The 15,693-nt window shown below is 45.8% G+C and overlaps 1 protein-coding gene across 1 annotated transcript in view; it reads right to left on the bottom strand.

Annotated features, from left to right (window-relative positions):
* Positions 1-15,693, bottom strand: part of LOC126106437 (arylalkylamine N-acetyltransferase 1-like) — a 113,296-nt gene that overhangs the window by 26,246 nt on the left and 71,357 nt on the right. Inside the window, exon 2 of the mRNA XM_049912717.1 lies at positions 13,371-13,554. Within this exon, the coding sequence (XP_049768674.1) occupies positions 13,371-13,551 (181 nt within the window). The 5' untranslated portion in view covers positions 13,552-13,554. The remainder of the gene's footprint in view (positions 1-13,370; positions 13,555-15,693) is intronic.

Genomic DNA, 15,693 nt, shown 5'->3' with positions numbered 1-15,693 from the left:
GGTACAGACAAATGTAGAACTCTGACAAATCGGAGGTCTGTACACTCGTTATAATACCTCGCGAGTTCGTGTATCACTGCGCGAGTGTGATCTGCGAGGAGTAAAGGTTCTACGTTAGCAGCAATCTCATTGCTGCGTTACATATTAATACGCGGATCGGCGGAAGTAGAATTTGGTCCGTCTCTAAGACAGCGCCATCTCGTAGTGCGGAGACGGACGAGCGCTGCGACTGCGCTGTTGTGCTTAGCGGGGCGTGCTCTGGTGGGAAAGGTGTGTACGCGCTGACTACGCGGAACTGTGTACACAACAGCCACTCTGCATAGATATGGTTTACTGCAGGAGTGCCTACCTCTAGTTAGTACCCGGTCTATGGTGCTCTAAAAACGCTGTGTTAAACTTGTTTGTTCTTGTTTTGGAAGATGGTGCATTTCCTTTATTAGACTGCTGTTAGTGTGCCTTGAAATTTTCTGTGCTTGTGGATTGACATATAGTTCTTAGTTTGCGTTGTTAAGGGCGTTCTTTTACGCACCGTCTTATACAAGGTATTATTCTTGGCGCGTGTATAAATTCTTTGGGTATTTTGGTGTGTCTGAAATCCCGGATTGTGTGGCCGTTTCAAAGACAATTTTGGCGTATAATCAAGAGCAGGTTCTTATAAACACGTTGGTGAATGGAACTAGTTTATGAATTTTTTTAATTCGGAGCCAGTGCTGGTCAGATGATAGCCTTAAACCTTGCCTTAGTGATCTTGATACGCGCTCCGACAGCAGCGTCAAATATACAAGGGTTGGAACTTAAATAGTGGCAACTACTTATTCACAACCGATACGAAAGAGTTACATGTTTGCACCTGTTACTGTCCTTCAAAGTAGTCACCAGCGTTGTGTAGAAACCGTTGCCAGCGATGTGGAATGCGTAGTATACCGTTAGCAGAGCCTGTTCTGCTGACGGTGCGAATGGAGAGGTCTACTGCCCGTCGAATCCCTGGAACAGTTCTGAAGCGAATGCCACCGCCAGTGCACAGTATTACTGTTCGTTTTTGGAGCATCACCTGCGACCAGCTTTGAGAAAGAAGCGGCGACACTTTCTGCGCAAACCACTCACCATTTTGCACGACAATGCGCGGGCGCCCACAGCGCAAGCTGTGGCTGCTCTGTTCGGTGGATGGGACTGGGAAGTACTGTACCATCCACCATACTCCCCGGACTTAAGTCCTTGTGACTTTCATTTGACTTCGTGGCATTCGCTTCAGAACCGTTCCAGAGATTCGACAGGCAGTAGACACCTCTATTCGCACCATCAACAGAACAGGCTCTGCTAACGGTATACTACGCTTTCCACATCGCTGGCAACGGGTTCTACACAACGCTGATGATTAATTTGAAGGACATCAACAGGTGCAAACATGTAACTCTTTTGTGTCGGTCGTGAATAAATAGTTGCCACTATTTAAGTTCCAACCCTCGTAGGAAGTTATAATTTACTCTTTCCGATTATTATTCGAGCTGTCAACAACCTGACGTAATCGTAAATGTATTGGTTGACGGTTATATTATTACCTGTTGCTTTGTGTGTCAGATTAGGAATATTTCGGGCTTGTGTTAGCCGCCTTTGAACCCTGCAGAGGTTCCGTCCTGTTTCATTGTGCTTCCTATGTTAATTATTGTTGTCTGGGTAGTGTTAGCTGAACATCGTGTATAAATTTGAACAGACGTTAATTATTGTAGTATGGCTCCACCGTTTAAATTTTTATACTTCAAACGACTTACTAAAACTTTCGGTGAAGTGTGGACACACAGTGAAGCCTGAGACTTATTTTGGCTATAGTTTCTTTTTTTCATTGGGTAAAAATTTGTAATCTGAAATTTGTGGACCTCTGTAAGGAAATTTCCTTTCTTCCTGAAACTGTTAATAAATTCATTGTTAGTATTAGGTTTTGTTTACGAGGATGGTTTGAAAAGTTTTCGGAACGGAAAGAAGTACTTATTTTTCAATTTAGTCTCCTTGTAGATTAATGTAGGTTGGTTGGTTGGTTTAAAGGCGGGAGAATGGACCAAGCTACTAGATCATCGGTCCCTTGTTCCTAATAAAACAATGCCACAAGTGTGAGAATAAAACGGATGAAACATATAACCAAAACGGAATGAAAGGAAAAGCCACAAGAACGAAGGTAAGGCAACGAACACTGAAAGGAACAAAAGAGGACAAGAAAACAACAGAGAGACGCTAGAAACAGAAGAGAGTGGCCAATGCGGAGCCGGCAGAGGGCAACTGATTGCCTGCGAGAGGCCCGCATGGAAGACTTCCACACATTCATAGTCCTCTCAATGACACGCAGTTTTTTGTGCGTGCTGTTATGCCTTTCCTTCTCAAAAAGCCGGAAAACCCTGTGGTGTAAGACAGAACGCAGGTCAGCTTCGGAGATGGCTATCTCCAGAAGCGGTTTCCGCGTCGCCCGTTTGGCCAGCCCGTCGGCAAGTCCGTTGCCGGGGATTGCGACGTGTCCTGGGGTCCACACAAACACCACGGAATGTCGGGACTGTTCCAGGGCAGAGATGAACTCCTGAATGGACGCTACCAGAGGGTGGCGAGGGTAGCACTGGTCGATAGCTTGTAGGCTGCTCAGTGAGTCAGTACACAGGAGAAATGACTCGCCAGGGCACGAGCGGATGTACTCGAGAGCGCGGGACATGGCCGCCAGCTCTGCAGTGAAAACACTGCAGCCAACTGGCAAGGAGTGCTGCTCAAATGGCTCTGAGCACTATGGGACTCAACATCTTAGGTCATCAGTCCCCTAGAACTTAGAACTACTTAAACCTAACCAACCTAAGGACATCACACAACACCCAGTCATCACGAGGCAGGATTCGAACCTGCGACCGTAGCAGTCCCGCGGTTCCGGACTGCAGCGCCAGAACCGCTAGACCAACGCGGCCGGCGGAGTGCTGCTCAGTATGTCCTCCATGAACATATGCGAAGCCTACATTACGATCAGCCATCGAGCCGTCGGTGCAAACTACTTCAGATCCCCAGTACAGGCCTAGAATTGAGAGGAAGTGACAGCAGAGAAACGCAGGGTTAACGGAGTCCAAACGAAGCTGCGGGCGAGTCGTACACCATTGAGGCGTACGTGAACGGACCGCAAGTAGAGGTGGTAAGAAGGAGGACTCCAGTTCGGAGAGAAGGGACCGAACGCAAACTGCAAACCTTTAGCCCCAATCTGGGCCGCCGATGCGGGAGATGGACTGCCGCGGGCGGGCAAAGGAGATGGTAATTCGGATGCTCAGGGGAACTACGAATGTGTGCTGCGTAACTGGCGAGCAATTGCGCATGTCTGATCTGCAGTGGAGGGACACCAGCCTGGTGTCACCGTGTAATGCTATTCTAAATATAATACTGCCATTAATCTGTATATTTTAAAAATTTTTAGTTCCATAATAATTTTGAAAAATTAAGAAAATACTACAACGAGAGTTAGCTTCTGTTAAGTGTAGTTCATCTATTTAAAATAACCTCTTTGACGTAGGTGGAATAAATGTATTAAAACATACTTTGTAAATAATTATGTAATATTTCAAGTACAACTGTAATTAATTATGTCAATTTTGTATGTATAAGCTGTCAAGCAATTGTAGATGGTTCATATTTAGGGTTTTGTAAGCAGAAGTGTAAATTGAAAAGGTGAAAAGGTAGAATCGAACTCCGTTCTGTGGTGGAATGGAAAAGGTGGTGGAGCGCGCGAGTAAGAATTTGCGCGCAAGTGGCTCACACAGTCGGTAGCTGCCCTGCAAGTGGTGGACACACATTACGTTGCTCAAGCACTAGAGGCCCCGAATTTACCTGCAAGACTGGGTTTTGGCCTCGGACGTGTTCTACACAATTGGCACAGAACAGCAATAAATTAATAGCTCAGAAATTTGCAATTTTATCGTCGCCACCAAAAGGAAGACAGAGCTATTTACATCAAGAGCCGTATCTGCGCAATGTTACTACGCAGCACCGCCCCACGCCACCTTCGACGTCAGTAACAGGCAAAGTATTTTATTTAGAAGTGTATCACAGTATGAACCATCCATCTTCAATCAGGGGAAAATAGGTGTTAAATGTACCTTTGTGTCTAACCGTCATTTTCCTATGTCATTTACCTCAGTAGGGTCCTTAGCTAAACGAATTTATTCCGAGTATCCTGACGTTTATTGAAGCTTGAATAATAAATAGTAAATTACTGGGAAGAGTACTGTTTTGGTAGTAAATTCTGAAAATCATTATTAAATATTAAAGTTTGCATATATCAGTTTAAGGGCCACCGCTTTGCGTGATCATGAGAATACGTTTTCAGTAACATTTCTGAAAGTAAAGTAACATAATTATTTAACTGCAACAATCTTGACAGTAAATGTTCGTGTTGCTGCTCCATGTCAAAGAAAGCCAGACAAATATTGGTGTTAGTAAAACGTTAACAAATAACAAGAAATGAAATTTAGTCGTGTTAAATAATGTAAATGATAGCTATAAGTTTAATATTTTTTATCCTTGTTGAAATACACTCCTGGAAATTGAAATAAGAACACCGTGAATTCATTGTCCCAGGAAGGGGAAACTTTATTGACACATTCCTGGGGTCAGATACATCACATGATCACACTGACAGAACCACAGGCACATAGACACAGGCAACAGAGCATGCACAATGTCGGCACTAGTAGAGTGTATATCCACCTTTCGCAGCAATGCAGGCTGCTATTCTCCCATGGAGACGATCGTAGAGATGCTGGACGTAGTCCTGTGGAACGGCTTGCCATGCCATTTCCACCTGGCGCCTCAGTTGGACCAGCGTTCGTGCTGGACGTGCAGACCGCGTGAGACGACGCTTCATCCAGTCCCAAACATGCTCAATGGGGGACAGATCCGGAGATCTTGCTGGCCAGGGTAGTTGACTTACACCTTCTAGAGCACGTTGGGTGGCAGGGGATACATGCGGACGTGCATTGTCCTGTTGGAACAGCAAGCTCCCTTGCCGGTCTAGGAATGGTAGAACGATGGGTTCGATGACGGTTTGGATGTACCGTGCACTATTCAGTGTCCCCTCGACGATCACCAGTGGTGTACGGCCAGTGTAGGAGATCGCTCCCCACACCATGATGCCGGGTGTTGGCCCTGTGTGCCTCGGTCGTATGCAGTCCTGATTGTGGCGCTCACCTGCACGGCGCCAAACACGCATACGACCATCATTGGCACCAAGGCAGAAGCGACTCTCATCGCTGAAGACGACACGTCTCCATTCGTCCCTCCATTCACGCCTGTCGCGACACCACTGGAGGCGGGCTGCACGATGTTGGGGCGTGAGCGGAAGACGGCCTAACGGTGTGCGGGACCGTAGCCCAGCTTCATGGAGACGGTTGCGAATGGTCCTCGCCGATACCCCAGGAGCAACAGTGTCCCTAATTTGCTGGGAAGTGGCGGTGCGGTCCCCTACGGCACTGCGTAGGATCCTACGGTCTTGGCGTGCATCCGTGCGTCGCTGCGGTCCGGTCCCAGGTCGACGGGCACGTGCACCTTCCGCCGACCACTGGCGACAACATCGATGTACTGTGGAGACCTCACGCCCCACGTGTTGAGCAATTCGGCGGTACGTCCACCCGGCCTCCCACATGCCCACTATACGCCCTCGCTCAAAGTCCGTCAACTGCGCATACGGTTCACGTCCACGCTGTCGCGGCATGCTACCAGTGTTAAAGACTGCGATGGAGCTCCGTATGCCACGGCAAACTGGCTGACACTGACGGCGGCGGTGCACAAATGCTGCGCAGCTAGCGCCATTCGACGGCCAACACCGCGGTTCCTGGTGTGTCCGCTGTGCCGTGCGTGTGATCATTGCTTGTACAGCCCTCTCGCAGTGTCCGGAGCAAGTATGGTGGGTCTGACACACCGGTGTCAATGTGTTCTTTTTTCCATTTCCAGGAGTGTATATGTGTGTCTTCTTTAAATTATTACTGAAGTATAGTGATAAATTCCATAAGTAACAGAAAGTGGGATGATTAGTAGTACTTACTGCCAAGTGACAGTAGTAAGTGAAAGTAGGTATTTATTCAGTGTCGAAAATTGACTTCATCTTTTTGTGTAGACACTGTGCCCGATTTGGGCTGGCGGCCGTTTTATTAGGCGAAATATTTTATTGTTATAACAGGCTTTGTCTGATGAAAGGTTTCCAAAAGTAATCATTCTCACTGCTTTTCCCCCAAACTGTACGATTCGGAGAAAAATAGTTCGATACTTTACCATTAGGTTGAAGACGGTTAAAATCTCTCTCCGAGAGTCGATGGTTTGGAGTGTTAGTGCTGCGTGATTTTGTGGCGGTGTGCCTGCCGCTACTTACTGCACAGTTCTGACATTCCGAATCGCGGATCTTCCATTTTTACAGTGGTAGGACTTAAACGTTCTGGTACCGTATTGACGAGAACGCGAAAGTACCGTTGCAACCGGACTCGTCCTAAAAGCTCCTGTCGCTAATCGAAACCCACAGTGGTGCATAGGGTCGAGTAAATGCAATGCTGAAGGCGCTGCAGAACCATAACTCCCACTCTCACAGTCAATTCGGGATTGGACAAGGGCTCTGTAGAGCTCAAGCAGCGTACAGCGATCTGCACCACAATTGGTGTTGCTCAGGTAACGGTGGGTTCAAAAATGGTTCAAGTGGCTCTGAACACTATGGGACTTAACATCTGAGGTCATCAGTCCCCTAGAACTTAGAACTACTTAAACGTAACTAACCTAAGGACATCATACACAGCCATGCCCGAGGCAGGATTCGAACCTGCGTCCGTAGCGGTCGCGCGGTTCCAGACTGAAGCGCCTAGAACCGCTCGGCCACAACGGCCGGCGCAACGGAGGGCATTGAGGTGCTGAAAAGATACGCACAACATAATGAACCTGACTTGTAAATCTACAAGTAAACCAGAAATGATTTTTTTTACCGTATAGTTTCTTTAAAATCGATTGAGAAAGATTGTAGTGCGTGCGCCTCGATTCTGTCATCGCCGGCCGACCGAAAGGGCGACCCCCTTCTGAACAAGTGAATCAACACGTCCAGCGCTTTGGACGCAAACTGGTCACTGCGCATGGGCCACCCTATGCCGCGTGGACCCTACATTGCTAGTGCAGGCACGAGCGTTTTGGAGCACGCCCATCAGCGCTCCGTCTGAAACATATGGCTCTGCTGCAAAAGACCTCTACATTTCCCCGTGCTGACCCAACGACATCATCAATTACGACGGCAGTGGGATCAGGGTCATCGAAATTTGGCCCTCGATCCATAGAAATGAGCCACTTGGTCAGTTTAATCACGATCCCTGTTAGAACAGGTCAGTAATCTTCTCTGGATACACTATAGCTGCCAGTTTTTTCGGCATTTTTAATAACCATTTCTTCTAGCTCGCGTTGGTACATTACAGTTATACATAAACTATTACAGCGAGAAGTTACACTACTGTCCATTAAAATTGCTACACCACGAAGATGACGTGCTACAGACGCGAAATTTAACCGACAGGAAGAAGATGCTGTAATATGCAAATGGTTAGTATTTCAGAGCATTCGCACAAGGTTGGCGCTGGTGGCGACATCTACAACGTGCTGACGTGAGGAAAGTTTCCAACCGATTTCCCATACACAAACAGCAGTTGACCGGCGTTGCCTGGTGAAATGTTGTTGTGACGCCTCGTGTAAAGTGGTGATAGGCGTACCATCACGTTTCCGACTTTGATAAAGGTCGGATTGTAGCCTATCGCGATTGCGGTTTATCGTATCGCGACATTGCTGCTCGCGTTGGTCAGGATCCAATGACTGTTATCAGAATATGGAATCGGTGGGTTCCGAAGGATAACACGGAACGCCGTGCTGGATCCCAACGGCCTCGTATCACTAGCAGTTCACATGACAGGCATCTAAACCGCATGGCTGTAACGGATCGTGCAGCCACGTCTCGATCCCTGAGTCAACAGATGGGGACGTTTGCAAGACAACAACCATCTGCACGAACGGTTCGAAGACATTTTCAGCAGCATGGACTATCAGCTCGGAGACCGTGGCTGCGGTTACCCTTGACGCTGCATCACAGACAGGAGCGCCTGCGATGGTGTACTCAACGACGAACCTGGGTGCACGAATGGTAAAACGTCATTTTTTCGGATGAATGCAGGTTCTGTTTACAGCCTCACGATGGTCGCATCCGTGTTTGGCGACATCGCGGTGAACGCACATTGGAAGCGTGTATTCGTCATCGCCATACTGGATGTATCACTCGACGTGATGGTATGGGGTGCCATTGGTTACACGTCTCGGTCACCTCTTGTTCGCATTGATGGCACTTTGAACAGTGGATGTTACATTTCAGATGTGTTACGACCCTTGGCTCTACCCTTAATTCGATCCCTGCGAAACCCTACATTTCAGCAGGATAATGCACGACCGTATGTTGCAGGTCCTGTACGGCCCTTTCTGGACACAGAAAATGTTCGACTGCTGCCGTGGCCAGCACATTCTCCAGATCTATCACCAATTGAAAACGTGTGGTCAATGGTGGCCGAGCAACTGACTCGTCACAATACGCCAGTCACTACTCTTGATGAACTGTGGTATCGTGTTGAAGCTGCATGGGCAGCTGTACATGTACACGCCATCCAAACTGTGTTTGACTCAATGCCCAGGCGTATCAAGGCCGTTATTACGGCCAGAGGTGGTTGTTCTGGGTACTGATTTCTTAGGATCTATGCAGCCAAATTGCGTGAAAAAGTAATGACATGTCAGTTCTAGCATAATATATTTGTCCAATGAATACAAGTTTATCATCTGCATTTCTTCTTGGTGTATCAGTTTTAATGGGCAGTAGTGTAATTAGAACTTCTAAAAAGTCTAACTAACATTCTTGGGAGCTACGAAATTTTTCATGAGCACATTTCAGTTGTGAACTAACTTTTGAATTGGCGAAAATATGGGATACTAATTTTGTGGTTTTTTTTTGCCCACTCGTCTCGTATAGAGTGCCTAAGGGATGCTACATTCTCGGAATGCTATACAACAACTCAAGCGAATGTCATCAGTTGTTTTATTTCAATAAAGCAGATTGACAGTACTTAACTTGAATTAACAATGGTGTCACAAGTGATGGGCGACATGCAATATAAACCAGAGTCCTTGCTGTATACAATGTTCAAACAGGCAATGGATATGGATCACCAATAACTGTCCTCGTAGCACTACCTGCTAGGCCTCGCTAATTTTCTGCGAATACCGCCCACTTATGTCCGCCTAGGCTGGCAGAAGCGGCGCTTATGCTCACCTCTTGCAGGGGTCACCCCTGTCGTGGTGTGATCCTTGTCAGCGGTCTATAGGCTGAAGTCGCCTCACCGCCTTATCTGGTCTTGCGTTCTTCCTCATCGTTTTGACGCTTGTGGTTACGCTAGTACAGATTAGTTTTCACAGTCAATACTGGAATAACTTAAATTGCGCCTTACAGCACGATAAACTAATGCCATTTCACCTACTGCAGCACCATCACATCCATTTTTCTTACCTAAGTTTACAAAATATTCCGAGAGTTTAGAATTGCCTACTCTTTAACATTCCTTCAGTTTATGTCCTTTATGAAGATCAGATGAAATAATTCAGTTTTATAACAAGTGACTTTCTTGTCCGATTCTACATGGCCGAACACGACGTCTTTTCTCTCAGGCACAAGTCGTGTGGAGCCAATAAGTTCTACATGGCGTTGAATATGGTCCCCCTGAAACCATTCCATATTAGCAAGACTGTCGTATCCCGAAGGGACGCAAGCAGCATTTTGGCGGAACGATAAACGGCTGCCTGAATAGGCCACACCCCGCCGCTTGTGACACGTGTAGTTCGATGTTTCCTTTTCTTGCTGTATACACTATTGATCAAAAGTACACAGACACTTCGCTCAAAATCACTTCCAAGTTTGTGGCGCTCTCCGCCGGCAATGATGGAATTAAATATGGTGTTGGTCCACGCTTAGCCTTAATGACAGCTTCCACTCTCGCAGGCATGCGTTCAATCAGGTGCTGGAAAGTTTCCTGGGGAATGGCAGCCCATTCTTCACGGAGTGCTGCAGTGAAGAGAGGTATCGAAATCAGTCGCTAAAGCCTGTCGATGTTGGTCGGTGAGGCCTGACACGAAGTCGGCGATCCAAAACATCCCAAAGGTGTTCCATAGGATTCAGGTCAGGACTCTGTGCAGGCCAGTCCATTATACGGGTGTTATTGTCGTGTAACCACTCCGCCACATGCCGTGCTTATGAACAGGTGCTGAATCGTGCTGAAAGATGCAGTCGCCATCCCCGAATATTCTTGAACAGTGGGAAGCAAGAAGGTGCTTAAAACATCAACGTAGCCCTGTGCTACGCAAAACAACAAGGGCTGTAAGCCCCCTCCATGAAAAACACGACAACACCATAACACCACCGCCCCCGAATTTTACCGTTGGCACTACACACGCTGGCAGATGACGTTCACCGGGCATTCGCCATACCCACACCCTGCCATCGGATCGCCCCATTCTGAACCGTGATCCGTCACTCGACACAACGTTTTTTTCACTGTTCAATTGTCCAATGTTTACACTCCTTACACCACACGACGCATCGTTTGGCATTTACCGGCGTGACTTGTGGTTTATGAGCAGCCGCTCGACCATAAAATCCAGATTTTCTCACCTCCCGCCTAACAGTCATAGTACTTGCAGTGGATCCTGATGCAGTGTGGAATTCCTGTGTGATGGTCTGGATAGATGACTGCCTATTGGACATTACGACCCTCTTCAACTGTCGGCGGTCTCTGTCAGTCAACAGGCGAGGTCGGCCTGTACGCTTTTGTCCTATAAGTGTCCCTTCACGTTTTCACTTCACTATCACATCGGAAAGAGTGGACCTAGGGATGTTTAGGAGTGTGGAAATCTCGCGTACAGACGTATGACACAAGTGGCACCCAATCACCTGACCACGTGGTGCGCCTGATTCTGCTCTTTCACGATGTGTAATGTCTACTGGCAGTAGGTGGCAGCACAATATACCTAATATGAAAAACGTATGTTTTTGGGGATGTCCGGATACTTTTTGTTGTGGTTGGCAGGAGAGCCAACACCTGGTACTAGAGGAAGCCGAAAGGCACGTGTTTTAGCTCACGCAAGCTGGCGTGAGGTCTGGAACAGGACAAGGAAATTAGACTTTAGAAAAACGGACGTAGCTGGTGGAATACTTAACTTTAATCCATTAATGATGAGCGTCGCTCTTGACGGTACATGTTTTACAGTATCAATAGTAACTGGCAATGGCGCCTTGCTAGGCCGTAGCAAATGACGTAGCTGAAGGCTATGCTAACTATCGTCTAGGGAAATGAGAGCGTATTTTGTCAGTGAACCATTGCTAGAAAAGTCGGTTGTACAACTGGGGCGAGTGCTAGGAAGTGTCTCTAGACCTGCCGTGTGGCGGCGCTCGGTCGGCAATCACTGATAGTGGCGACACGCGGGTCCGACGTATACTAACGGACCGCGGCCGATTTAAAGGCTACCACCTAGCAAGTGTGGTGTATGGCGGTGACACCACACTTTTGATAACATAATGTATCAAGTATAACATGGTATTCTCACAGCCAATGAACATTCAGATGGAGATTTCTGAATGACAAACGGACTGCATAATCTTACCTTATACACAGAAACAAGTTGGCATTACTGCTACCTACTGGAAAGCTGATCATTTGCATTATAGTATACTAGCGAACACGATAGTGCTTCTTATTCACGTAATACTGTATTAATTGCGTATACATCCTAAACTCCTTACTCCCTCTCTCTATCACCTCCTTCTCCCCTCTTCTGTGCATCACTTCCTCCCCACTCTCTCTGTCCATATCTTCCTCCCTCTCTCTGTGTCCATTATCCCCCCCCCCCCCCCACTCCCCTCTCTGTTCATCTTCTCGTCACCACTCTCTCTGACTTGAGCGTTGTTTATTCGTATTGGAAGTGAAACGCTGGTTGGGAACTGAAGTCGATCAAAATTAATGGGTAAACCGGGTGGGATCATTGGTATTTGGGATATGAGGGTTGCCACTCCAGCTGCTGGGTCTGTATAGTAGTTTCAGTGGCAGTATTTCGCATAGTTTTAACCTGCGAATGGATAGGATTAAAAAGATTCGGACGTTTCAAATTCCGGAATACGATTCCTATCATAAGCCGACACACCACAAATACAACTTTCCCGTTTGCTATAAAACCCACGGCGGGGAAGAAAACAAAACAGTACAATATTGTGCAAACTTTTTGTTTGAAATTATATATTAGGAAAAAGAATGTATTCGGAGGAAACATTTCGTCTAATTCTATGTTATTGCAGTTGAAACCGAAGCTGCACATTCTCACAGCACGGCAGGGCATTTTCTCTCCCGCAGTTAGGTATAACAGAAAAACTACACATTGTCGTATAAAACAACATAACTTATGTGTGATCGAACGTTTGTTACAATACCGTCTTAAAATTTAATCTGTGAAGAACTTACCGCAATTTTTGCTGACAACGCTTCCTCTATTTATATTAAATATAAATCTACATATTACATATACAAAAAAAGTATGTATCCCACATCTGTCCGAATGCTTATTAGAGTATCGTGTAAAACTTTGAAATAAATCGCTGAAGAACTTTCCGAGATTTTTGGTAACAACGTTTTCCCTTTGTATATTACATATATGTTTCTGTATTATATATATTAAAATATTTAGCCTCTGTTCATACAACGTTTATTAGAGCAATGTGTACAAACTTGAAATAAATCGGACAAGAACTGTTCGATATTTTTGCTAACAATGTTAAGCAACGACAAAAAATTAGTTACAATTTTGGCAACCAGGTGCAAATCTGGCGCTGTACGGCATCTCGTTGATGTCTCCAGTGCTCATATTGAACAAATTATGTAACCAACAGTTAATAATAAAATCAACATTAGGTCTTTCTCATTTGTTTGACCTTTCCTTAAAACCAACATTAGGTCTTTCTGATTTGTTTGACCTTTCCTGCCCACATCCCATTGCTGATCCATTAAATATGGACACAAATCTGTACGTCTTTCTTGCATTCGCAGCGCCACATTTGCACCTGGTGGCCAAAATTGGAACTAACTTTTTCCAGTGTAAACCGGTTTCGCATTAAGCATCAGAATATCTACTACGTTTTGCTGTCAGACGATAATTATAGACGACACTGAAAAAACAAAAAATAGAAAAACTCTGCCAGCATTTACACTGCAGCCAGCCGGTATTTAAGAAGTGTGACTCCTTGTGCTGAGCTGACCCAGCCGTACCTTCGGGCAGCGCCTCCAGACAGAAGCTCTCCTGCTCTGGAGAGGATTCCTGCCCGTCGGCCATGATGCCCACCGCGGCGTTGAGCGGCTCGTCCCTCAGGAAGAAGCGCCTCAGGAAGGACACCAGCTGTGGGCCGTCCCTATCCGTCAGCGTTCGGATGGCGAAGCCCGGCGAGGACATGACCTGCACAAGCAGAAGCGTGCTTGAAGATGTCTTTGTATAGTAATTTCATTACCCAAGTGGACGCAGATGGCTCCTACAGAACTCTCGGCTCTTTTCTATCGAATTAAGAAAACTGGAAACTATGAAACAGGAACTAGTGGTTTCTTCATGTGTGGATCCACAGACCCGTTTTTTTTTTTTTTTGTCATCAGTCTACTGACTGGTTTGATGCGGCCCACCACGAATTCCTTTCCTGTGCTAACCTCTTCATCTCAGAGTAGCACTTGCAACCTACGTCCTCAATTATTTGCTTGACGCATTCCAATCTCTGTCTTCTTCTACAGTTTTTGCCCTCTACAGCTCCCTCTAGTACCATAGAAGTCATTCCCTCATGTCTCAGCAGATGTCCTATCATCCTGTCCCTTCTCCTTATCAGTGTTTTCCACATATTCCTTTCCTCTCCGATTCTGCGTAGAACCTCCTCATTCCTTACCTTAGCAGTCCACCTAATTTTCAACATTCGTCTATAGCACCACATCTCAAACGCTTCGATTCTCTTCTGTTCCGGTTTTCCCACAGTCCATGTTTCACTATCATACAATGCTGTACTCCAGACGTACATCCTCAGAAATTTCTTCCTCAAATTAAGGCCGGTATTTGATATTAGTAGACTTCTCTTGGCCAGAAATGCCTTTTTTGCCACAGCGAGTCTGCTTTTGATGTCCTCCTTGCTCCGTCCGTCATTGGTCATTTTACCCACCTAGGTAGCAGAATTCCTTAACTTCATTGACTTCGTGACCATCAATCCTGATGTTAAGTTTCTCGCTGTTCTCATTTCTACTACTTCTCATTACCTTCGTCTTTTTCCGATTTACTCTCAAATCATACTGTGTACTCATTAGACTGTTCATTCCGTTCAGCAGATCATTTAATTCTTCTTCACTTTCACTCAAGATAGCAATGTCATCAGCGAATCGTATCATTGATATCCTTTCACCTTGTATTTTAATTCCACTCCTGAACCTTTCTTTTATTTCCATCATTGCTTCCTCGATGTACAGATTGAAGAGTAGGGGCGAAAGGCTACAGCCTTGTCTTACACCCTTCTTAATACGAGCACTTCGTTCTTGATCGTCCACTCTTATTATTCCCTCTTGGTTGTTGTACATATTGTATATGACCCGTCTCTCCCTATAGCTTACCCCTACTTTGTTCAGAATCTCGAACAGCTTGCACCATTTTATATTGTCGAACGCTTTTTCCAGGTCGACAAATCCTATGAAAGTGTCTTGATTTTTCTTTAGCCTTGCTTCCATTATTAGCCGTAACGTCAGAATTGCCTCTCTCGTCCCTTTACTTTTCCTAAAGCCAAACTGATCGTCACCTAGCGTATTCTCAATTTTCTTTTCCGTTCTTCTGCATATTATTCTTGTAAGCAGCTTCGATGCATGAGCTGTTAAGCTGATTGTGCGATAATTCTCGCACTTGTCAGCTCTTGCCGTCTTCGGAATTGTGTGGATGATGCTTTTCCGAAAGTCAGATGGTATATCGCCAGACTCATATATTCTACACATCAACGTGAATAGTCGTTTTGTTGCCACTTCCCCCAATGATTTTAGAAATTCTGATGGAATGTTATCTATCCCTTCTGCTTTATTTGACCGTAAGCCCCGCTGTATAGTGTGATAGTTATAGAACCATACAAAAAAAGTGGCACGGGTAAAATACAGGGAGCGAACGGCTATTTACAATTTGTACAGAAACCAGATGGCAGTTATAAGAATCGCGGGGCATGAAAGAGAAGCAGTGGTTGGGAAGGGAGTGAGGCAGGGTTGTAGCCTCTCCCCGATGTTATTTAATCTGTATATTAAGCAAGCAGTAAAGGAAACAAAAGAAAAATTCCAAGTAGGTATTAAAATCCATGGAGAAGAAATAAAAACTTTGAGGTTTGCCGATGACATTGTAATTCTGTCAGAGACAGCAAAGAACTTGGAAGAGCAGTTGTACGGAATGGACAGTGTCTTGAAACGAGGTTATAAGATGAACATGAACAAAAGCAAAACGAGGATAATGGAATGTAGTCGAATTAAAACAGGTGATGCTCAGAGAATTAGATTAGGAAATGAGGCACTTAAAGTAGTAAAGGAGTTTTGCTATTTG

This window comes from Schistocerca cancellata, chromosome 10 (genome assembly GCF_023864275.1).
Source record: "Schistocerca cancellata isolate TAMUIC-IGC-003103 chromosome 10, iqSchCanc2.1, whole genome shotgun sequence".
NCBI lineage: Eukaryota > Metazoa > Arthropoda > Insecta > Orthoptera > Acrididae > Schistocerca > Schistocerca cancellata.
This window is presented reverse-complemented; position numbering and strand designations above follow the sequence as displayed.